This window comes from Acromyrmex echinatior, chromosome 5 (genome assembly GCF_024713525.1).
Source record: "Acromyrmex echinatior isolate Ae372 chromosome 5, ASM2471352v2, whole genome shotgun sequence".
Lineage (NCBI taxonomy): Eukaryota > Metazoa > Arthropoda > Insecta > Hymenoptera > Formicidae > Acromyrmex > Acromyrmex echinatior.
The window spans coordinates 13535493-13559469 of record NC_141856.1 but is presented as its reverse complement, the minus strand read 5'-3'; the positions used below and the strand labels follow the sequence as shown (position 1 = coordinate 13559469).

Genomic DNA, 23977 nt, shown 5'->3' with positions numbered 1-23977 from the left:
AAGAGAGACAATTCATGCTTTAAGTGATCTTTCTTGTTTTTGCAACATTTAATACAGTATATGTATATATATAGTCTACACATCCACAACAATAACAGATACGCAATAATAGATACACACAGCATAAGAATTATCCGTTTCTTTAAATAATTAAACGACTTATGTATACAATAATATACAAAAATATAATGTTGGAATATACGTTTAAAAATATCAAAATGATTGGTTTTTATTGATATAAAAATAAAACTTTCCAAGAAGGACTTGCCATCCTTAAACATATCTCCTTCTTTATATAACAATAAACGAGATATATCTATTGTAATAACGAGGTATATTATATTGTCATAAATGCTTCAAGACTTTTGTTCCCATGAATTTTATTCATTTGATATTTTTAAGCTGTGATCAGATCCGTTTTATTATCCTTAGTAATGAGTTGCAGGAGAGAACCGTTAGCAGGCCGATCCTGATTTTGCGACCATTTCCAGAATAAACTATAAACAAAGATATATTTTTTTTGTAATAGAAATCATAAAATATTAATTTGAGAAAATTGTAAACATTTCATCTTACTTGGATACAAAATCGAGTGGAGTCCACGTGCTTATATTAGCTTTGGGCATCCATTTCCTGTTCATTGGCGTATCTAAAGTAACAGGTAGTATGCAAGCTACCAAACTATTGGAAGGAAGACCGCTATCTTTAACCGCCAAAGATCTCGTCAACTGATGAACAGCTGCTTTTGCCATACCATAGCCAATCATATCTAATAATCAAGCAGAATCGACCTTTTAGCGAAATACGAAGAGATCTACAATACATACTTTATATTATCGTTCGACAAAGAAACCTGGTGTTCCTTCTAACGCAGGTTTAGCACCAGTCAAAGAAAGAAATCCTCCTTCCTTCAAATATTCAGCCGCAATACTGGCAGCTATAATGGAACTCCAAACGCTTTGTTTCCACATCAAATCGCTGTTTTTCACGAAATCTTTATGCGCTGCATTACCACCAGCCCATCCCCCAGCCACACAAATAATGCCATCGACTTTTTCGTTTTTCAATATATCTTTAACTTGAGTCAAGATCTCTGTTTGCTATTAAACAAGAAATTAATTAATGTCTATCGCTTATAATAAAAATATTCATAATAAAAATGTAAGCAACAAAAAATTACCTGCTCCTGCCAATTATTGTCAGGTTTTACAATCACATTGGCATCTGCTTGCTCGTTTGGCTGCATGTCAATAGAGCCAACCCACTAAAAATTATAATACACATACACACACACACACATATATGTGTATATATATAATATATATATATATATATATGTATATATATATATATAAGGTAAAAATTATAATAAACATATACATTGTGTCAGAAAAAAAATTTATAATAAATTTATAATTGTAAACAAAGATAATACGTTTTTATTTGATATCAATAAATCGACAATATTATATAAAAATATTTAATAATTTTATATTTAGTTTTTACACAAATAACAATATAAATGTTATATTAGTATAATAAAATAATTAGGATATAATAAATATATTTGCATAAAATTGCTTTCCAGTATAAAACATGATTTATCTAAATTATACACAGTAGAGTAAATTGCATCTAGAAGGCTTTGTGAAAGGACTTGCCTGACTAGTAATAACCTTGGTATACTTAGTTTTTATGCAATATCCTTCAGATAACATCTACTGTATATAACATCTGAAGAAAAAAAATTAGAAACAAATATAAATTTTAATTGAATTACAAATTTTGCGAATTATATAATTACATATTGAAATATTTTTATTTATTGTTACATAAACATAATCGCATGAAATAAGTACTTTTGATGCTTAAAAATTAAATAAATAATAAAATTAACAAAGTTCAACGTATATCGTTCAACGTATAATCTAGATCTAGAATCTCCACGAAATATCGCGAATTATTAATCTACCGCAGATTAATGGAACCGAGAAAATTGAAGAGGAAACAATTGACTGCCATTCGAATCGAATCAAATGACATTTTCATTTGGCATTCAATATGCGCTTAAATAAATTCCACGTAAATTACATGCCACAGGAAAACTTTATTGCGACAAATTTTATGGCAAGAAAGATTGAAACAAACGAAAATATCGATGTACGATTTATAGAATAAATCGGGCAAAAGTCACTAATAAATCAAATAATAAAATTCGATTAGACTTGAACGTTATCGTTCTAATTTATTTTTACGTTTTAATTATTTCGTTATTTATATTCTTGTGTATTTATATTCTTCTGTATACACACACACACACACTATATATATATATATATATATATATATATATATATATATACACACACACACATACATAAATGACTTCTTTTCATATGTTTATAAGTTATTTATAATAGAATGTCGGGAGAAATCTCTAATCAAATTCTATGTGACCGCTAAAATCTACTGATAAGACAGCCGCGCAATTAATCGAATCCGGATTACGTCGGAGGTGAAGATAAAGTTACTCACGAATCCCTTACTCACCCAATTTTGTGATTTAAATTGTGATACGCAGGCTGAGCCGAGGGCACCCTTGCCCCCGTACACAATTACACGTCCAAGTACCGCGGCCATTGTTCGATATGTGATTCGATTTCGTGATACCGATCCGGAGTTCCGTGATTATTGACGGAAAAATACGAAGCCGCGAAACCACTTTCGGAAAGTTTCGTCGTTTCACGAAGGGAGGGATCGCCGGGTCTTATCATGAACTATATATTTATAGATTGTCGTCCGAGTGTTTTATCTCGTCGAAATATCTACCGGTAATGCAAACATTTCTTAAAACGAAAAAAATGGAAAAAGTCGCGCAATGATCATTAATACGCTAATTTTTTGAATTGAAGTGAAAACTAAGTGATTTTTTTAGAAGGATGTGACGGCCGAACTCTGATGGAATTATCTACCGTTTTTATTTTAAGTAATGAACAAATTATATTTAAACTAAGAATATCGTATTTTTCTATTTATTTTTTTTGTAAGCTTTAAAATCGTAAATTCTACTTATATTCTCAATATTCAAATATATTGATATTCAAATTTGGATAAGCATGTTTAGTTTAATTATATGCATTATACTAATTAGAATCATTTAATTATATATTATGTGAAGAAATAACATAGGTGTCATCGATATATATCGTATAATATAGTATTAGAAATAGTTAAAAATTTAATATTTTTATAATTGAAAGCATCTATATATATTGTAATGAAAGTTACAAATTATAAATAAAAATCATATTATACAATAAATTATATACATAGAATTTTTTTATCTTTTAGATAATTAGGGTCTATTTCTTTCAGTATAGATTAATCTTAATCTCGGTTCAACTAACTCTTTATCGTTTTCTAGTTCCAAAAATTATAGATAAAGATGAAAGATAAATTAAACTAAGATTGAAGTTAATTTATATTGACAAAAACATAAAGGCATAAGTTAATTGCGATGTATTTGATATTTATTTAAAAAGATTGATGCATGGCTGAAAAGGAACCGCCCTTGAAGAATCGCGCGAAATTCATATATCCCTCGAACATGGCGTCGGATTCGTCGCGATTCGCAGCAACGTCACGACGGTCGCGCGGTGAACCAATAGACGGCGCCGGTGGCGCTCGACTTCCACCAGAATCCCCGGTAGGTCAGTCTAGCGTGACGTCACGTTCGTCAGCCTAGTTGGGTTAGGTTTTACGCTGGAAATTCTAACGACAAATTTTTTGTTTGACGATTGATGTTTTCCCCGTGTCGTGTCGATCCGTAACCGAGCGACACCGAGGTGCCCACGTAACGACGGTCGACGGTCGTGTCTCGCAGAGCATACGATCGCGAAGGGTTCGCGTGGTTCGGCGTATATGAGAATTTTAAACGGAAAATGAGTCGACATGAAGGTACGTACGTGCTCCGACCAGCAAGTCAGCCCGCGAGACGGGCGACCGCGGAGAAATTACGCGGGTCCGCCGCTGCGGCGAGCGATTTCTGGGCCGCGTCAGGCACGCAGGAACATTCGCCGAGGGTCCGCGACGACCCGCGACGACGTCCGTGGGACCGTCGAGCCGCGGGGGATATCCTTTTAACACGGGACACGTCCCGCGAGCTCCCGTGGCCGAACGGGCCTAATGTCAGAGGCCAGATGGCAGCACACGGTGAAAATTCACGCCAATTTCTGCGGATTTTCGACGTTTTCCCGTGAAATCCCCGGGGATCCGCAACGATATTCAGTTTCCTTTCGCTTTGTCCTACCACCTGGTCGTTGATCATCACGTACCGTCAACTGTCAGACCATCCTATCACCTCAGCTGATTCCCTTTTCACCACAGTCTCTTGGCTCTCAGCCCGTTCTCCTGATGAGTCTTCCCTTCTTGCAGAACATATTGCAGTCTTTTTCCTATGTTATCGTTGTTTTTCCACACGAAATTGATTGTACAGACGGTCAATAATAATTTTGCATAGCGATCCGTGCTCTCGGACGAACCTTGTCTGCTGTCCTCTCGAGATCATAGTATCGCTGTTTAATGTGTGCCATAAAAATGATATTATGAGCCACATTGCTCTTCAGCCTCTGGCCTTTGAGATTTTAATAAGCGGAATTAAGCTTCATAATCTATTTAGTAGCATGTATAACACAGGAGAATCTGTATGCTTCTTGAGTAGAATTTAAATTTTTTTTCGGAACAGGAGATATGTTATATAATTATCATGTCTGATATAAAGATGATAAATCAAGTTGCCACTTAGACAAGTGCCACTTAGAAATTTTAGTTTATTATGTATCGTGAACTTCTAGTTTAATGTCTTGTAGTTTAATATAATTGTAAGCTCAGTGTAGTATTATATAGATTTTTTGTGTTTAGTTAGATAAATACATGACAAGTTATACCTTTTCATAAAATATTCATCAATTATTATTTTATGTTTATTGTACTCAAGTAACATATACTATCCTAAATCTTGCTTTCCATTGTTACCAGACAGTGACTCGTATTTACTGCACATTACTATTTATAGTTGTATAGTCATGACTTTGGACATAGTAGCAGTAATTCCTTATTAACAAGTATTCTTTGGGTTTCTGTTTCATATAATGTAATCATAGAATAAACTTTATTGAAAAAAGAATGTTTTAAATACAATATAAGAAATATTATTTTAATTAATTATGACCATTGTTACACATTATTGTATATTATGAGACCTGAGATGTTTAAAATTTGTACAGAAATGTGCACACAATTTTCTTGAAGTCATGATTTATTAATCACTTTTTTAAGTAATATTACAAGTATCATTCTTTCTCCTAAGCTTCTGTCTCTTTCATTTACATATATTCTGCGTCATTCTCTTTTTAAAAATATAATTTAGAATTAATGCATGTATGCAAAAATATAGTTAAAAGCATTTTGAAATTCAAATTAATTTTAATATATTGAATAATATAAAGTTAATTTAATTTCTCTGCTTTATAATTTATTCTTATTTATTTAAAAATACTTGATATTAGTTATGTTGATATATTATTCCTTAGTTTTTCAAAATTAAAAAAAAAAGCAATAAAATTGTTATATAAGACTGGAAGGACTTTGATAATATATGTTAAATCATAATTTACATTTATATACATGCTTATTATAATTTTATTTATAATGATAAATTTGATGTATTATTGAAGCTTATTGTATTAAGTGTAATGTTAAAAAATATAATGTTAAGATATAACAAAACATAAGATAATATTAATAAAAATAATTGAAAAGTAAAAATTTAATTTTTTACTTTTTAGCTTAGTTATTGTAACACATTTATTAATATAGAACAACAAATGTATAAATAAATTGTAATAACGAAATAGTTAAAATATTTAAAAATCTGAAAATTATATATTTATATGATATGTAATAGTTATTAAAATATTTTCGCATTCACACATATTGAACATTTTCGTTTTAGGGGTTAGCTGTGATTCCTGCTTGAAAGGAAATTTTCGGGGTCGTAGATACAAGTGCCTCGTATGCTACGATTATGATCTATGTGCCAGCTGCTACGAGGGAGGCGCCAATACTACTCGCCACCTCACAGATCATCCTATGCAATGCATACTTACTAGATCTGACTTTGGTAAGGTTCGAATTTAACTCTTTAATGACAAGATACATCTTTAGAATGTATCCAACAGGGTGGGGTCAGATCCGGATTTGGTCTTTTTCATCTAATCAATATACAAAATGCGAAAAAAGAGTAAATAACTACACATAAAACTTCTTTTATTTATAAATGAGAAAAAATACAATAAAATTAATTGATTTTAAATAATTGCAGTAACAAATTTCTTTACTAACGAAACTTTACTGTGGATCATCTCCGATCCCGACCTTATTATTAAAGGGTTATAATGTAATATTTATTTTATCTATAATTAATTATAAAAATTGAATATGCGGAATATTTTAAAAGCATTTTATATATTTTAACTTTTTACGTTTATTTTATACAAAGTATATGAAGAAAAAAGATATTTATTTCAATACCATGCTCTTATACTTAATTAATAAATATGAGAAAAGTAATGAATTTTTTTGCAAATCAGGCTTCTAGTTCATTAGATCATTTTTTTTGTATTATAAAATATCATAATTGCATAATAACAAGTAATTTATAGATGGAAGATTTTATATTAATTAACATATGTTAATCCATTTATAAATAATTAACTTTTTGAATAGAATTATACTATGGTGGTGAAGGAGTGAGTGTAGAACAGCCTCAATCTTTGACTTGTCCCTATTGTACAAAAATGGGTTTTACTGAGGCTACATTACAAGAGCATGTTGCTGCTGATCATCCGGATACTTCATTCGAAGTTGTACGTATATAAAGATTATAACACGTAGTAATTATATATTATAGGTGCATAACTTGTATATTTTTCACAGGTTTGTCCAGTATGCGCAGCAGTGCCAGGTGGAGAGCCTAATCATGTAACTGATGATTTCGCTGGCCATCTGACACTAGAACATCGCAGTGGGCCAAGGGACCTGATTTCTTTCCTGGATGAACCAACTGCAAGTAGACACGGCGTTAGGCGGATACCGCATCCATCCAGAGCTGTTGGAGCATCTCGTGGACGTAGGTATGTATAAGATTGCAGATTTATTAAATAATTTATTAATACTTATCAATATTTAATGTTACATGTAAGTATGTATAACAAATATTTTTTAGGAATATTAATACTAATTGAAATAAAATTTTCACAATTATTATTCACAATTATATTTTATGAATCATTTATAAATTTTATCTTTGTACAAAATTTTTTAAAATATTAGACATTTTTTGCGAATATATATATTATATATATATATATATATATATATATATATATAAAAATATAAAAGAAAGGATCTTTTCCACTTTTAAATGTAAATTATCTCACAAATATTGATAATGATAAATTGTAAATGTTTTTTTTTCTTAATGAAAATTTAACAATTATGATTAACTACAATTTTTTTAATATTAGCATCATACCATTATTACTTCATCTTAGATAATGTTCATTAGAGTCTCATTGGACCTGCAGGTCCAATATGCATTTCAGTTCATCTGGAGGGTTGAGCCCAAGTAATCGCGAAGGTATAGATCCAATTGCGGAGTTGCTATCTCAATTGTCGGGAGTACGTAGAAGTGGAGGCGGAAGTGGACAAAGCACATCAGCCCCTACACAGTTACAGCAATTACAAATGCAACTACAATTAGAACGACAACAAGTTCGGGTAAAATTGATTTTTTTATCTTGAAAAAGTATTTTTTTTATTATATATAATATTTATTAATTTATTGTGCATGTCAGTGTCATGTATGTCATTACGTCTTAAGGATTCAATTCGAGTCGTGTTTAATTACTCATATTAGAATGCGTTGTGATTCAGAGCTGTGTCTGTATGTTAATATTGTTATGTACAAAAATTTACTAAAAAAATTTATAGATTATGAAACATTGAAATAATTGATTGAAAATAATTTTGAACCAATTATAATATTCAAAAATATATATATAATATATAATACATTATGTAGGTTGAAATTAATTTCAAATCGATATATGACATATACACCGATATATTACATATTCGTTTTGTACTAACATTTTAATTCTTTTATTATCTCCGTTCTCTTTTTTTTTCGTTTAATAATGAATATATAGAAGTTGTTTATTGAGATAATAAGATGTAACTGAAAACGCAAGAGTATTTATAAACACTCTTGTAATAGAACATTAGAAGGACAAATAAAATAAAGAAAATAATATAGTGTTTAGAAAGAAGAAGAGGTCAGTCTTCAAAAATTTCGTTTAGTCTCATTTAGTTCCGTTTAGTCTTAGTGATATTTAATCTCAGTGACTTATAATAATTTAAATTGTGACTTTAATCTAAGCAAGATTAAGAAACTGAATAATGATGACATATCATACTAAAGTAAGCTACTAATTTCTTTAATTTTAATTTATTCTGTCGAAGCAGCAGATATACTATTGATATTGTATGTATGTGATAAATTTTTGTATATTAGTATTTAATATCATTTAGATATTACTCTACATATATTAATAATTATTTATATTTATATATTTTAATTGATAATTTATGAATTATTTAAATGATTATTATTGCAATAGTCATGTAATTTTTACAAAAAAATATTAGGCAAACTAGTTTACTTTTTGTTTCCTCCCAGTTTTAGTTATGTGTAAGTAATAAATTTTGACTCTAGTTATTTCTTGTAGTAAAAGATTTAATCGTTTTTTACATATTAATTATTGAAATGAAATGTTTTTAGGCTGCTAGACAACAACTCGAAAGATTACCCAGAAGGCAAACGCAAGTGATCGGTTCTGTAAGTGGAGGCAGCGGGGGTGGCAGTGGTGGCGGTCATACTACTACTATGGGGACAACGAATAGTACAAGTAGTAATAATAACGCGACCAATACGGCTAACCCGTCCGGTGTGTCTTCTAATTCACAGAATAATATGTCCCTGTTACCCAGGTATGCGTTTTTCTTTTGGATTTTTAGTTAACTATATATATCTCAAAGTGACTAGTATTATAATATTATATTTATACAATTTATTGATATTAGTCTCAATAAATAAGTTACTTTTAAATGTATTTTGCTAACGTGAATATTAATTCACATATATTCAAAATTGAAAAATATAATGTACACACAAGGGACAAAGGAACGATAGTAATCAATCAAACTTATATTCTAATGAAAAAAATTTTTAGTCTTTTCTTATCAACTTATATACTAAATGTACACAGGATTGCGTGTTGTAAATAGTTGCCAAAAACTGTATTATAAATATCTACATATCTATTTTAGGCAACACTGATATTTATTTTATCATATATCAACATATGATATTTATAATTGAAAAATATATAACTATGAGTAACAAAGAAAATAAACGTGTATATATATATATATATATATATATATATATATATATATAATGTAATTGAATAAATTGAGACAATGAAAAAATATTGTAACGCTTGATTATTTAATTTGATAAACGCTTGATTATTTATCTTACATTTGTTCAGATGCATCATAACTACGCCGTCTGATTCGCAACTGCAAAGTATTGAACGCGAGAGTGCAAATAGGAGCCTTTTTGCACGTGAACTTATTGTTGGAACGCTTTCTCAAACATTGTCAGAATTGATGCAACAGCAGTGTGCTGTACAAACACCGGCGTCAAATGCGACTACTGCCACGACCAGTCCTGAAACACCAAACGCCAATACTTTCATTGTTTCTGCGAAGAAATTGGGAATAACTCAGGAAGCGAAGAGGGAACAAGCGACAAGTAAACACGTGACATCACAGGCATCTATGCAACAAAAAGAATCACATATTCTGCAGGCTGCTGCTGCTGCTACTACTACTGGCAGCGTAGGTTCAGGTCTGCAAAATCAGGGGTTATCCTCGAATCCTAATAGCATTGCAACACAAAATCCACCTATAGTTCAAACATTGATGCATAGCGTATTACCTCAGCCATTGGTAAGCATCTATTTCTTTGGCAAATAAAATATATATTAAAATATTTATAAAATTGAACATAATTAGAGATAGAAAGGAAATAAAAATAATATATAATATATTTGAAACTCAATGTAGCAACATCTAACCCCTATCTTTTCTGTACAAATTACACTAATTTTTCTATTACTATGCATAATTATTATGTCGATGTTATATTTTGTCAAGCTATATCTGATCCTGAACATAATATTGTCGAATGACAACTGATATACAGTAGATAATCGAAATAGTCCTCATAGAATTTCGTGTGACTTAGGTACTGCAGCAACCACTGCCGCCACCAATTAGGAATACTGGTACCGGAACTATCAGGGAACCGATAGCAGCTCCGGCGCCTGCTTACCTCAGAGGTGGAGTTGGCTCGGTCGGAGTGACAGGCTCTTCGCGTAGGAAGCCGGTTAGGGCAGTAGATGGCAGAAACCAATCTACGGAACCACCACCCCCACACTAACCCCTCCTTAGCCCGTGTGTACCCATCCACCACCCTGATTCCTCACACAGGATCCCCTAGCACTAGTCCTAGCACTGTTTAGAACACCTCATCATTATTGTTATTATTATAATATATATTAATAATTATTCGAAACGCCCTCTCCTTTCCTTTTCCTTCTTCTCCTCCTCTTCCTCATCCTTTTGTGCCCTAATGCTATTACAACTTTCCCGAACTTTAATCTCGCCATTTTTGCTGTTACGTGACATGGAACAAGGGCAAGGGCTGATTCGCTAGCCACTGTGGCATATTTGCGAATAATAATGTACATAACTCACACTTCTTGCAGTCATGCTCGAAATATATAGAGTTCGTTCGCGTGTATTACTTTTCTTCGAATGAGTCTTGCCACGTTCTTCCACGCTGACGTGCTACCACGATACGGCGTTACCTTTTATCCACTGGAGAGCAGGTGTTTGCGAACCAACAAAAGAATATTGTAAAAAAAATCATACAAAAACAAAGCGACATTAGCGTTTATTGTTCGGTTAATGAGGTATCGAAGAATAATCAAAGAGCACGAACATGTAAGGATCAATCAGATACTTCGATCAGCTGATGTAAAAATTCAGCAATGTATTGATAGTATGTATCTATCCAATGATGGTAAATGAATGTATACGCGAATATAGCTTTTTCATATTGCATTTTGTGTATTATACATGTTTACCATTCACTATGTAAAATTCAAGAGATTTTATTGGTCTACATACCCAGTGCAAATCGAACAATCGATTGCTAATGTGCTGTGTATTTGAAAAAACGAAATTCTCCCCTCTTTCAAATAAAAATATACGAATGCAAAATCATGCCTGGGCTGGTCCGTAATACTAACGCTTTTAAATTGCTTTAACTTACCGATAACTTGTCCGGCGCACTAATAGTAAAAAAAAATGATACAAAACGATTGTAGGAACGAATGTCACGAATGATATGCAGAATAACATTACTGCATATTTTTCAGATGACTACTTAGATTATAATTCTCATTATAATAGACTCCTGTATGCTTTACAATCAATAAATCATTGGTATAATGTACAAAAAAGGCAATTATATAGTCTATAATTATCATTCGTAGTTTACACGAACTTCCTTTATTTTTTAATTCTTTTAAGTAAAGTTCACTCGCCGTGGCATTTTGCGTCAAACAGGAGAAGAGTTTATGAAAAGAAGGGACAAATATGTTGAGAAAAAATTTTATATATTAGACACTTCTAAATATTTAGACGTTTAAATTACATTTAATTTAGTTGGAAAAAATCGGTACTAGCGGACCATCCCTTGGCACATGGCATAAAAAGATGAGTCGTAAAGTGGAGAGATTACATTTAGATATAAATTATTATTTTATATATCAGCCATTAAACTAACACTTCAAAATATGTCGTATTTGCGGCTTATTAAATGTATTAATGTTTCACTAATGTTTAAATACTGTTCGTCAGATTATTATAATTTCCGGATTATTGTATATTATGTAATTTTACATTAGATGTACGATTTGACGCACAGAGTTGAGGAATAAAGTTTCTTTTAAAATTAATCACTCCATTTTAAGACACTAAACAATTGCAGTAACCATAAAAAAATTATGATTTCTATCAAAATCATATTTGGATCTATATGTTTTTATATTTAAAAAGCATAAAGTAAACAATTTTTTCATATCGTGATTCGAAAAATCTTTAAATTGTCATGAATGGAAACTCTTTAAATTTTTCTTTTTATTTTTGTCGAAAACTAGACGAGTCTTTCAAATATACCTAATATTTTTAATAGAAATATATTTGTTTATTTCTTTTATAAAATACATGCAAAAGTAACATCGGTAACATTGTATCGCAGTATGCGTGTGATGTATACGGATGCATCTGTAAGGTTTCTATCGAGAATAGAAAATTTCGAAGATGCGCGTATACACAAGCGTTATTTACTCTTCTTGTTTCTTTTCTTCGGGTACTTATATTTTCTTCTCTTTTTTGCATGTTTACTGTCGTATACATATAATCTCTCTTGCCCTATCATCAATGTTCTCTTAATCTAAATTGTCTTTCACCCAAGATCCCGTGTGAGCGTGTATCTGCAAGATGTGGTGGCTCTGGAAACCATGCAGCGTTTTACAAAGTGCGCAAAAATGATATATATACGCCGTGTAGATCTATAAAAAAAAGAAGAGTTAAAATATTTAGTGTGAATCTATGCTAGAGTATGAACTTCAGAGCTTGACCATCTTATTTTTTGTGCGCAAGGTCGAGGAACTTCAAAACTAAATTTTAAAAAACCAATGGTAAAAGAAGCTGTTTAACTTTTAATTATCATTTCTTCGATATACTGTCTAAATATTTTTATTGAATATTTTGCTTATTTCTTTACCCGTACTCAACATATGTATATTTTGAACGAGTATTTTGTTTCTGAATAATTATTCACAATCTTGTATTTCATATTGTGTAATTATATAATTGCAATTTAACGAAGAAATAGATCCAAAATAAAATGGGGTAAATAAAATGGGGTGCACTTAATTGCCTTAATGCAGGATGCCTGAAAAATTAATGGGAGGAATCGACAACCCTCTTTGAGAAGCGGATGTGCCTGCATTGCGAAAGTCTTTGCGCATGATACTCCGTGATGAAGTTAATACTGTACTGAGCTAATCTTAATAAACGTATGCGTATATAAAATTATCAAATTGCAAATATTTCAACGAATTTATTGCACCGTTATACATTATGAATACAAGTCAACGATGATTCATCGCCTGATCCGGGATCAGTTTATGTTTAGGAACGAAGCAAGACTCTAATACAAGTCTAGTTTCTCAATTTTTGTCAATTTTCGTCAGTTTTTATAAATGATCAGAACTACATTTTTTTTCTCTAACTTTAAATTCAAACGCACGATTTTCTTTATTCGTTCATAAAAAAATACGTTTCCCTTGTTTCCACGTCACTGTCTCTTATCAATTAAATTTCCCCTTTTTTCTTCATTCCAGATATATCTACTTATTATTTGCGGCGCAGTATGCCATATTATCAAAATTGAGAGATCATTTTAAAAAAATTCTACAAAATATACCTTTTCAGATTAAAAATTATTAGCCCTTTTCAATTTATTGTCGATCGAGACTTGATTTGTAAAATTAAAATTTTATTCATAGAAGTGAATTATGAAGCGAATTATAAGGGAAAGAATTCCGGATTTGACACAAGTAAATATTTCGCGATTATAACAAATGCATCCCAAGCAGAACGAAATCACAATAACAATAACAATAATAATCTTTGTAATCTGTTAAAGAAAGAGAGCGACATTATTCTCTTCTTCATTTCGTTTTCTATTGGATAAAATCGTCTCCTTTTTCCTACGCATATATAATGTTTCGATTTGTATTTACTACATTTTACGTACCTTTGTCTATCATATAAGTGAATTAAACATATATACATAGATATATATATATATATATATATATATATATATATATATATATATATATATATAGATAGAAATGCATGGAGAGCGAGAAAGAGAGACAGACAAATTTGCACGTGTTTATATACGTGCTACGTATCGTTTCCTGAATACGTCACGTAATTAATTATGTGCATGTCCTGAAGCAAATCTAAAGTAATAACGCAGCTATAGGTAATAAAAATGATATATGCTGGAACTAAAGAGAAGAAAAAAGAAGCAATGGAAGATTGAGCTTAAAAAGCGAACACTCGAAAGAAAAAATTCTAAATCTAAATCTTGATAATTTACTTTAATTATATTATGCTTTTATTATCATACGTTTCTTACGTTATCCGATAATTAATAATTTTAAGGTGTGTCTAAATTCGCGGCTCGATGTAGCGTCTGATTGTAATATATTAGATTATCGATCGTTTTAAAGGAAGGAATGTCGTAGCACATGCATATCGAGTGGAGATCAAATGAAACCACTCTCGTTCGTAACAATTATTATTATGTACTACAGAGACATAAGAACGTATATTCTTGTGTAGGTACATGACCTCTTAAAATCAACTCATAAAAATTTATTTGACGTTATCTATATTACACGCGTTTCTGTTAGTAGAAATTCTTCAAATGGAAGAAGATGCAGTTATCTTTCCTATATTATTCATTTTGTTTCATTTTTTTTTAAATTTAGATAATTTTCTTGTTTATTCGATTAATGATGAAACTTTACGGATTAGCGAATATTACGCCATGCCTGTGTACGAAATATTGAGAGCAGAAATAATGTATGTACATAAAATATATAAACGAGTAATTTTTCGCGCGAACGATCGTGTGCCAAAATAATGGCGATGCGATCGATATTCGAAGAAGAAATCGTAGATCCATCGATCATCGTGGACTGTGACGCGCCAATCGAATTTGTTACGATACGATAACTGGTATCGCACTTTTATAAACGGAAGAACAGGGAACGAAGAGAAGTTGATCAGTTTATCGAGTCTTTTTAGCTGTATATTTTATCCCACTTTTAAAATGATCTCGTTCAGCTTCAAGGAGATGTAACAAGAAGTGTAATTGTAAGAGATAGGTTTATCCATTTTCAGTCGGACAGGCTCGTAATCAAGAGATGAACTATGGACATGAACTATGTATATGGAATTCTGAAGTTCTTAAAATCTTTGTCGAATTTTCACTCTCGTAGATTTTTCTTAATCTTCACAGACTTTGGAGAAAGTCCTTTCATTGGCCGGTATTTATAGTCGATTCTTATATTTGAAACAGTCTTAAATATAGTCTTAAGATGTCATATAGTCATAAGCCAATCGCAGGCATATTCATAGTCGGTATATTCACAGTCGATTCTTACATTTAAGACTGTTTTAAGTACAGTCTTAAAATTATAAGTCAATCGGAGCTATATTAGTGTATTTTAAGATATTACTTAAGACAGTTTTAAAAATAAGAACGGACTATGAATACTAGCCACAAAATGTATTAGCATTTTAAGACACTATATTTAAGACTTAAAAAAATACGGACTATGAATACTGGCTATTGTCTCGAATCATCTATTTCGCTGTAATTATACATAAATGTATCATAAATCGAAATTCTAATATAAGTACGTATAATAAAATATCTGACAAAAGGCGTTGATTTTTTTTTAATAATTCATGATTCGTTCACGATTCCAATATTGATTATTATCCATTGCAGTTAAGAGTTTCAATTTTCGATTAATTCAAATAGTGTTTCACGAGCCATAGTCAAAATGAAAAAAAGAAAGAGAACAAGCAAGATGCATAATAAAAGAAGAAACTTAGAAACTACACGAAAGTCGCATATTAAATGTATAAATAGTAGAAAGGAAAGAGAAATGTTGAAAATATCCTAAGCAGTTACTCTAATCTCCTAAGAAAAATTCTAAATAAAAATTCGACATTGCTAAAGAAACGACGGCGATGACATACAAAGGAATAAAAAGAAAAAAATCGGATAAAACCCCGAAGAACTCTTTTTTTCCAATAAAAAACAAGAGAAAACATCATGACAAGCGTTTTAGTTACATCGCATAAGATACTTATGTGATAAATGATGTTGATTAGAAGTTGTACGTTTTGTCGCATTCATGCAGAACACATCTTTTATTCGGCGCCTGCTACTCGACTTTTAAATTAATGACGCCAAATGGAATTTAATTTTGTAAACAAGAAGAAAGTGGATTGATCATGCTATTTCTCGGACAAAAAGTCCGAATTTAAATAATTAGCAGACGACGGAAGTAATTCGCCGTAATCAACACCGAATTCTAGGTTGTCGATTAAAGTGGCGAATTTATTCTTTGCCGTGGAAAGAATCTGTGAGGCTTCTTCTTTGCAACTTCGAAGAAGAGAAGAATCTTAAGAAGTATTGAGCGACATTTCGCTATGGACTCATACCTATTGAGAGTAATATATCGTCGTAATCGTGCGAATTATAGCAGTTGAAGGAATTCTTCGAGAATTTTTATCTAACTTATCGACGACGACGCTAATAAGCGAATGTATTGTATACAAACGAATGCGCAAAAATGAGAAAGTGTGAATGAGTGAGAGAAAGGAAAAAGACAGGATGCTTTGATAAATCGGAGAACCATTGCGCATTGGCGCAATGTTCTCTGAAATAGCGGGAAGCTATATTATTGACGAGCATTACTGCTAATTGTAAGTACTAATAGAGAAAAAATCCAAGTGAAGTCTTATATATAATGATTATCGAATTGTAAATTATGTTTGATTGTGTATCTTGTGTTATATGAATATAACGACACTGAATATAATTAAAATTTAATCAAAGACTGGTATCTCTTGACTTACCTTCCCTCCCGATAAAAATTTTTCGAACATGAATAATGTATAATTATGTATGAATATATGTAACATGCACAAATATATTGATAAACATGTATAATTATATTATTATATATGAAATATGTTCATATATGTTCATACATTCTTCTTTCTTTTGTAAAATTATTTTTTTAGTATAATAGAAACAATAATAGTAAAGCATTAAAAATAATTAAAGTAATAATAATAATTTTCGTATTGTTTGTTTTAGAAAAAAATAAGTTTAGAAAAATGTAAAAAAAATTGCTCATACATAATTATTTTATATATAATTATACATAAGTAATTTTTTTACATTTCTTTAAACTTGATTTTTTTCTAAAACAATTAATATAGTGCGAAAATTTTCTTTTTAATTATTTTTAATGTTTTTTACATTACTATTATTATTTCTATTACACCAAAAAGTAATTTTACAAAAAAAAAGGAGGATATATGAATATATATGGATATATTTCATATATAATTATATGTTTATGAATATTTATGCGAGTTATATGTATGTTTGTACATACTTATACATATTCATGTATAAAAAATTTTTTACTGGGCGACACTTCAAATTTCTGCTTCACTATTATTCCGTTGATCATTAATTATTTTAAGCTCGTTTCATGAGATTTAAAATTTGCATGAAAAGATAATAAAATATGCGTCAAACTTTGGTGCTTTTAAATATATTAAATCATTACTGCATATCTTTTGGATGCACTTATTGCATATACATAATCGTTGGATAATTGCATAACGTATGCATATTTCACAAATAATTGTTAAGTAAGTTGTTATGGCCATCGACAAGATACTATTTAAAAACAAATATGGGAACTCGCATCCCTGTTAAAATTAGTGATATAGTAAGAAACCAGTAATATCCAGAGAAAAAATGTTTCATATATAAATTATTAGGTGTTGGAATTAATTCGTAGCGTTTTTTAATGAAAGAATGTTATTTATTTCACATGAGCATTAAAAAATACATTAATGAAAGTACTTCCCATCACTTGTAAAACGCTACGAATTAATTCCAACACCTAATATATAAAAAATTAATATATTTTATATACAAATATATATAATTAGATATAAAATATGTCCATTTATATAATATTTTTCCCTAGGAAAAAATACTAAATTTATACTATTTTAATTTCACAGATATAGTAAAACTTAATACTTGCAGTTTTATTAAAAATTGTGATTTTAATATTATCGTCCGAGTTTGATTGTTAATATGAACAAAAAATTTAATTTTGCGGCAATATGTAAAGAATTATAACATTACAAGTGTATATACTAGTTTATTTTATGGAGCATTTATATTAATAATAGAAAATGTATATCAATAGTCGATAATGTCAGTGTTCTTCAATTACCTCGACTCCTCGAAGTTCTTTTTGAAGAAGAAAATTTGCCCAGAGTTGAATTGATGGACTTGGTGGTGGAACCGATGGAACGCAGCCGAAATGATTTTGAATGCAACTGTTTCCGCAATTCAGTGAATCAATTCGTTACACTGCAATAAAGAACAGTCAACGATTATTCTTTACTGCAGTTATCTTATTACACTATAGTACCCTCATACACGCCACGGTGCATTCAGATAAAAAATGATTTGAGATGATATTAGATAACTTTAGATATATATGGCGCACATGACACGAGATTTATTTTATGATAAAAATGATACTTAATGATCGCGCTCCTCGTGAGCAGAGAGGACATTTGGAACGCACTAATGACACGTGACACAAGTCAATATAAATATAATTTTATCTGATTTAATTTTTCTTGATATTTCAATAAGTAACAAAGGTAAAGACAATAATGAGTAACAAAGATTTGGTAACATAAATCGATATTTGCGTTACCAAATTGTCAATTTGTGTCATCAAATAGAAAATTCAATGTCGCAGACGTTGTACATACATTTCTTGAACTAGTGCACCGCGCAACGTACAAGTACAGGAACAGAAAATACTTGATCAGCTTGACCTTATGATTCGTTCGCTTGTTCGAATTGTCAGGTCACTGCACAGTTCTTCAGGAAAACTGAGAATGGATCCGCTCGAGAACGCTAAGAAAAGTGCGGCTTGCAAAGCTGTTAACGAATACATCCATGTAAGTTGATTAACTTTAGTAACTGTACGATCGATCGTACAGCTTTTCTCTTGAAGGTTATAATACATTCCGGCATATTGTCTTCCAGAATAATAGTGCCATCGGGATTGGCAGCGGATCCACTATAATTTATGCTGTTCAGAGACTTGGTACAGTTATATTTAATACTTTACATTTTATAATTAAAAATAATTTCATTGTTTCAATGAAATTATTTTCAATATGATCATTATTATATTATTATATAATTATTTTCAATGAAATAAAGTTTCATACTTCAAGTAATACAATTAATCAGTTATTTTAACACTGACTTAATATTTTCATTTTTTTTTAAATAAGATTACAAGCCATTTCTATTACACTGTTCTTATTGGAGTTTTTTTATAAATGTCTATTAAAAGAATATGTATATAGAAAAAAACTTGAGACACTTTTTGTAATACATAAATTCAATTGTATAGGACAATGCAACATTGCTGATGAGAAATTGTTTCCTTTATCTTTAATATTTTAAATGTTTTAAAAGATGTTTTATACAGTATATTTTATGTATTATTTTTTAAATTATTTTTAATAAGACGTATATATAGTCAAATTTTAAGATTTACTTTTCTTGCTATTTACAAGAATGCTATCTCTTATAAATATTTTTTTTTAGCTGAACGTGTTGTAGAAGAAGAACTCAATGTAATTTGTGTACCTACATCGTTTCAATCTCGTCAACTTATATTAGATAATCATCTTACCTTAGGCGACCTAGAAACTCATCCACATGTAATTTTTAAATATTCTTTCTCTATGTTATATATTTCTTGTTATATATTTTTATTAACTACTTAATATGGGTATAGCTGTATTCTGCAATTGATGGAGCAGATGAAGTTGATAAAGATCTGAATCTCATTAAAGGTGGTGGAGGATGTTTGTTACAAGAAAAAGTTGTTGCTTCCTGTACCAATCGATTTGTTGTCGTAGCAGACTATACGTAAGTATTATTGCATTTAATAATATTGATCTTGTTATAATATATTAATTTAATATGTTATTATATATTAACAACAAAACTTATGATACATAGATTACACAATTTATTCTTACGTTTTCTTTTTATATTTCAGAAAAAATTCAGTAAAGCTTGGCGAGAAGTATAAAAAGGGAATTCCTATTGAAGTAATTCCTATGGCGTATGTGCCAGTTAAACGTAAAATTGAAGATATTTATGGAGGAACTACGGAAATTAGAATGGCCATCGCTAAAGCTGTAAATATATTTTTATTATTTAAATTCTCTAGATTAGTATCACAAATCAAAAGTAATATAAATAACATACAGATAATTTATGTTACTTGTGCAGGGTCCGGTAGTAACAGATAATGGTAATTTTATTCTGGATTGGCATTTTCCTGATGTTGATCCAAATTCTTGGAAAAGGATTAACATGGAACTATCCTCTATACCTGGAGTTGTAGAAACTGGTCTATTTATAGATATGGCTGAGACAGTTTTTTTTGGTATGCCAGATGGCACTGTACAGGAACGAAGCATATACGATTGAATGAAACTTATTTAATTAAAATGTTGAATGCATGTTAATACGCGAATTTTATTACATTTTATTTTCATTGAAAAATTTCAATAATGTTTTGATAACGCTGTTAAATCATGATTCTTGATAACCTTTTATTGCTATCTTGCCTTTTTTTTTATCCTATATGCGTCATTCCAATTGCTTATCATTGTTTTTTTATATACTTTATACATTTTTGTTTATATTTCTATTATGTGCAATTTGTACAAATCAGATCTTGTGTTTCCTTTATTGCCATTATTTAAACTTGTCATTATGTTCAATTAAAGTGTATATTTCATATTTTAGAAACAAATTACTTCTAAACATATATTTTGTAAATAAATAGTAAGAAAATGTTTACATGTAATGTATACAATACATAACGTTTATCTTGAAATATGCACAAAGTTATACAGATATAAGTTTGAAATATATATATTTTTATATAATATTTGTATTTAATTTTTCACACATATATTTATTTATAAATAAAGAAAAATACACTAAGTTGCATAAATAATAACCACACATAAAAAAATTTTATTTAGATGTTATATTATTTTAAATATTATTTATATATATATATATATATATATATATATATATATATATTATTTTTTAAATACTAATATTGAAAAAAGAATACACAAAAGTACATCAACTATGTTTAATTTAAATTTATACAATAAACAAAATTATAAATTTAGAAAAAAATTTTAATGTAATTGTATTTGTTTAATTATCGTTAATACTTATATTAATTTGTATGATTAAAAGATTTCATTTCGTATTGCAAAAAAAATTCGCCCGAACAGGGACTCGAACCCTGGACCCTCAGATTAAAAGTCTGATGCTCTACCGACTGAGCTATCCGGGCGGTTGAGAAATGTATGGATAAATATTGTACTGAACACACCCAATTGAAAATTTGTGTGTGTATTATGGAAAATTTGATTAATTCGGGCATTATGCATAAAACGATCAATTGCATCGAATTTTCTATAACATGTATGATATACATATATTGTACATTTTGGAATGTAATAATTAATATTGGATAAATATACATATAATGTGACATTTATTAATAAAACACATTAAAAAATTTAATAATTTATAATAAATATACATATATAATGGATAATATGAGTTTTGTTCGTGTCTTAAAATTGAAAAAAATTGATAATTCTATAAAAGATTATTATTTATTTTTAAAATAAATAATTAATATTACTAAAATTCTAGAATTTTCATTCATATTATCATTTTTTTTAGTATGACAGCTAAGAAAGGAGTATCTTAAATTTTTAAATATTACATGTTAATGTACATATTGAAGTATTATGTTATTTTTATTTAAAGAAAACTTAAATGAAGATTTAATTTAAGCAACTATGTTTATTATCGGCACTTTTGAAAATCAAGTATGAAATGTTTTATAAATTCTGAACTACTATAAACGTATCTATAATATTTTCTTTTATATGGGAAAGACGGGTATACATGTACTTTGCTTTTCACATGTATTAGACAGCTATGTAAAAGAGACAACTATATGTATAGTTATTTTGCATAAGACGCATCTCTTATTCATAAGTGAACTATCCAGTAGCTATAAGCACTGATTTACTATCTTACGACGTTAATTTAATAGCATTTATATCTGTCGTAAAATTAAAAAGTGTCTTCATTTAAATAAACTGGTGATTTTATCACATCGTTTATTATTCGACGTTTAATCACAATAATTACTCATCTTTCGATGACAGAAGAGTTTTTTCATAATCTAGAATTAAGAAATATTTATTAATATATCTTTTTATTATCTTAATTATTTGGTTACATTTATGAAAATTTGGAAGAGGCAACTATCAAGACAGTTGTTTTATATAATAGCAAAAAGAGGCTTTTTTTAAATATATCTACAATCAATATATTACGTAGAGACATAGTAAATTTTACTTGGAGGCCGCAAACAAATGCGAAAAATTCTATTGTTTACTTTTTTTACTTTTTACGTATTAATTGTGAATAAATTTTAATAATATCTCTTTTAAACATATTTATTATTGCTCGATTTGGACTAATTTTCTTTTTATCTTGCTTTGTGCAAATTTACAAACGACGTAATCACATAATATAATTATTTATAATATATATGTATACAATATAAGACATTATAATTACTAATTAATGTTTTAGCTATTAAAATCGTAATTGCCAACATTTTTTAATCCAATAAGTGGCAAAACACTTCTAAAAAATTGCCTTATTAGAAATTATTAGAATCAGAAAATAAATTTTTTTATTATTTCATCAGCTCCTATAAAAAATTTCAGCGCCTTTGTTTGAAATGGTAGATTTTTTATGTTACTAAAATATATAAATAATTGTATTTTTTTCAAATGCATTAATATTTTTGATAATTTTATCGAAAATTTTGTCGGCGGTGAATGTGTTAAACAAAAGGAAAAAAGAGAAGAAAAATGTAACCAACCACTAGCCAACCAGGTTGAACGACTTAATCGTAACGCAGCGGGTTCTGATGTGAGAATGGTGTAAGTACTTAACTCCGACTGTGTTTCTTTCTATAATTTTTACACTCTTATCGGTTCAACCCGCTATATTTCGTTTTCTGGCATCGATTTAATCGACATTAATCCTTAGTTATATAATTTCGATACCTTTCGATTTCTCTTTGCATAGTTCAGGCTCTCGTTTGTTGTGTGTAAGTACACGATAAATAATGTCCACGTGGAGTACTAGAAATAGATATTTACGTTATCTCATATCTTTCACACATACAGTTAAAAAAACGAAGCATTTGTTTTTATTGTTTGTTATACTATTGCGTATCAAACGTGTCTTTTATCTTTGCACTTACGACTGTTCGCAAAATGTTTTGTTTGCACAATTTCTTATGGTAATTGTTCAAATTTATCTGAATAAAACACATCTATTATAAGATTAAAATTAATGCTATAATTGTATCTAAATTTATGCTTAGAAAACTCAATATATAATCTGCAATTACAATATATTGTCAGAATAGGCACGATATTGATTTGATTAAAATTTTATACTTCCATTAATACAAATTTTGTGCAAAGCATAGAAATTAAATGACGATCGAGTGTTGAAACTAAATCAATCATAGAAAATAATTTCAGGAAGAATAATTTCTCGACAATATAAAATTTTGTGTGGAGCAATGCGATTTTGAAATAATGATCGAAATTAGAGAATATTTTT

The 23977-nt window shown here is 29.5% G+C and overlaps 3 protein-coding genes and 1 non-coding gene across 6 annotated transcripts; 2 read left to right on the top strand and 2 right to left on the bottom strand.

Moving 5' to 3' along the window:
- Positions 1-11: 11 nt before the first annotated feature.
- On the bottom strand, positions 12-2769 carry Dhpr (dihydropteridine reductase). Of its 2 annotated transcripts, none has more exons than XM_087406367.1 (5): positions 2551-2769; positions 1181-1240; positions 854-1100; positions 577-769; positions 12-497 (listed from the first exon to the last, which is right to left on the bottom strand). In XM_087406367.1, exons 1-5 carry the CDS (start codon positions 2638-2640, stop codon positions 398-400), a joined length of 690 nt encoding a protein of 229 aa, XP_087262493.1. In that variant the 5' UTR covers positions 2641-2769; the 3' UTR covers positions 12-397. The 2 variants fall into 2 exon arrangements, with proteins under 2 accessions (XP_087262493.1, XP_011063235.1); XM_011064933.2 differs by having other exon boundaries at positions 1181-1264; positions 2551-2766.
- A 602-nt stretch (positions 2770-3371) lies between these two features.
- On the top strand, positions 3372-13364 carry LOC105151297 (E3 ubiquitin-protein ligase KCMF1). Of its 2 annotated transcripts, none has more exons than XM_087406366.1 (8): positions 3372-3957; positions 6014-6181; positions 6787-6926; positions 6997-7193; positions 7647-7839; positions 8903-9111; positions 9675-10137; positions 10419-10551. In XM_087406366.1, exons 1-8 carry the CDS (start codon positions 3942-3944, stop codon positions 10428-10430), a joined length of 1398 nt encoding a protein of 465 aa, XP_087262492.1. In that variant the 5' UTR covers positions 3372-3941; the 3' UTR covers positions 10431-10551. The 2 variants fall into 2 exon arrangements, with proteins under 2 accessions (XP_087262492.1, XP_011063234.1); XM_011064932.2 differs by having other exon boundaries at positions 3384-3957; positions 10436-13364.
- A 5269-nt stretch (positions 13365-18633) lies between these two features.
- Positions 18634-21174, top strand: Rpi (Ribose-5-phosphate isomerase). Its single transcript, XM_011064931.2, has 6 exons — positions 18634-19152; positions 19241-19301; positions 19814-19929; positions 20007-20140; positions 20274-20415; positions 20510-21174. Exons 1-6 carry the CDS (start codon positions 19030-19032, stop codon positions 20708-20710), a joined length of 777 nt encoding a protein of 258 aa, XP_011063233.1. The 5' UTR covers positions 18634-19029; the 3' UTR covers positions 20711-21174.
- A 355-nt stretch (positions 21175-21529) lies between these two features.
- TRNAK-UUU (transfer RNA lysine (anticodon UUU)) lies at positions 21530-21602 on the bottom strand. Its single transcript has one exon. It is a non-coding gene; the product is annotated as a tRNA-Lys (tRNA).
- Positions 21603-23977: the final 2375 nt, after the last annotated feature.

What these genes read in the sequence shown, in the direction of transcription:
- LOC105151297 (XM_011064932.2), top strand. An exon ending in GGAGCATCTCGTGGACGTAG is followed by an intron (nt 7,194 to 7,646) that starts GTATGTATAAGA and finishes TTGGACCTGCAG; the next exon opens with GTCCAATATGCATTTCAGTT. An exon ending in AATATGTCCCTGTTACCCAG is followed by an intron (nt 9,112 to 9,674) that starts GTATGCGTTTTT and finishes ACATTTGTTCAG; the next exon opens with ATGCATCATAACTACGCCGT.
- Rpi (XM_011064931.2), top strand. Translation starts at nt 19,030, where the DNA reads ATGATTCGTTCGCTTGTTCGAATTGTCAGGTCACTGCACAGTTCTTCA. An exon ending in GTTGTCGTAGCAGACTATAC is followed by an intron (nt 20,141 to 20,273) that starts GTAAGTATTATT and finishes TTTATATTTCAG; the next exon opens with AAAAAATTCAGTAAAGCTTG. An exon ending in GAATGGCCATCGCTAAAGCT is followed by an intron (nt 20,416 to 20,509) that starts GTAAATATATTT and finishes TTACTTGTGCAG; the next exon opens with GGTCCGGTAGTAACAGATAA.
- Dhpr (XM_011064933.2), bottom strand. Translation starts at nt 2,640, where the DNA reads ATGGCCGCGGTACTTGGACGTGTAATTGTGTACGGGGGCAAGGGTGCC. An exon ending in ACAATAATTGGCAGGAGCAG is followed by an intron (nt 1,101 to 1,180) that starts GTAATTTTTTGT and finishes CTTGTTTAATAG; the next exon opens with CAAACAGAGATCTTGACTCA. An exon ending in TGCGTTAGAAGGAACACCAG is followed by an intron (nt 770 to 853) that starts GTTTCTTTGTCG and finishes CTTGATTATTAG; the next exon opens with ATATGATTGGCTATGGTATG.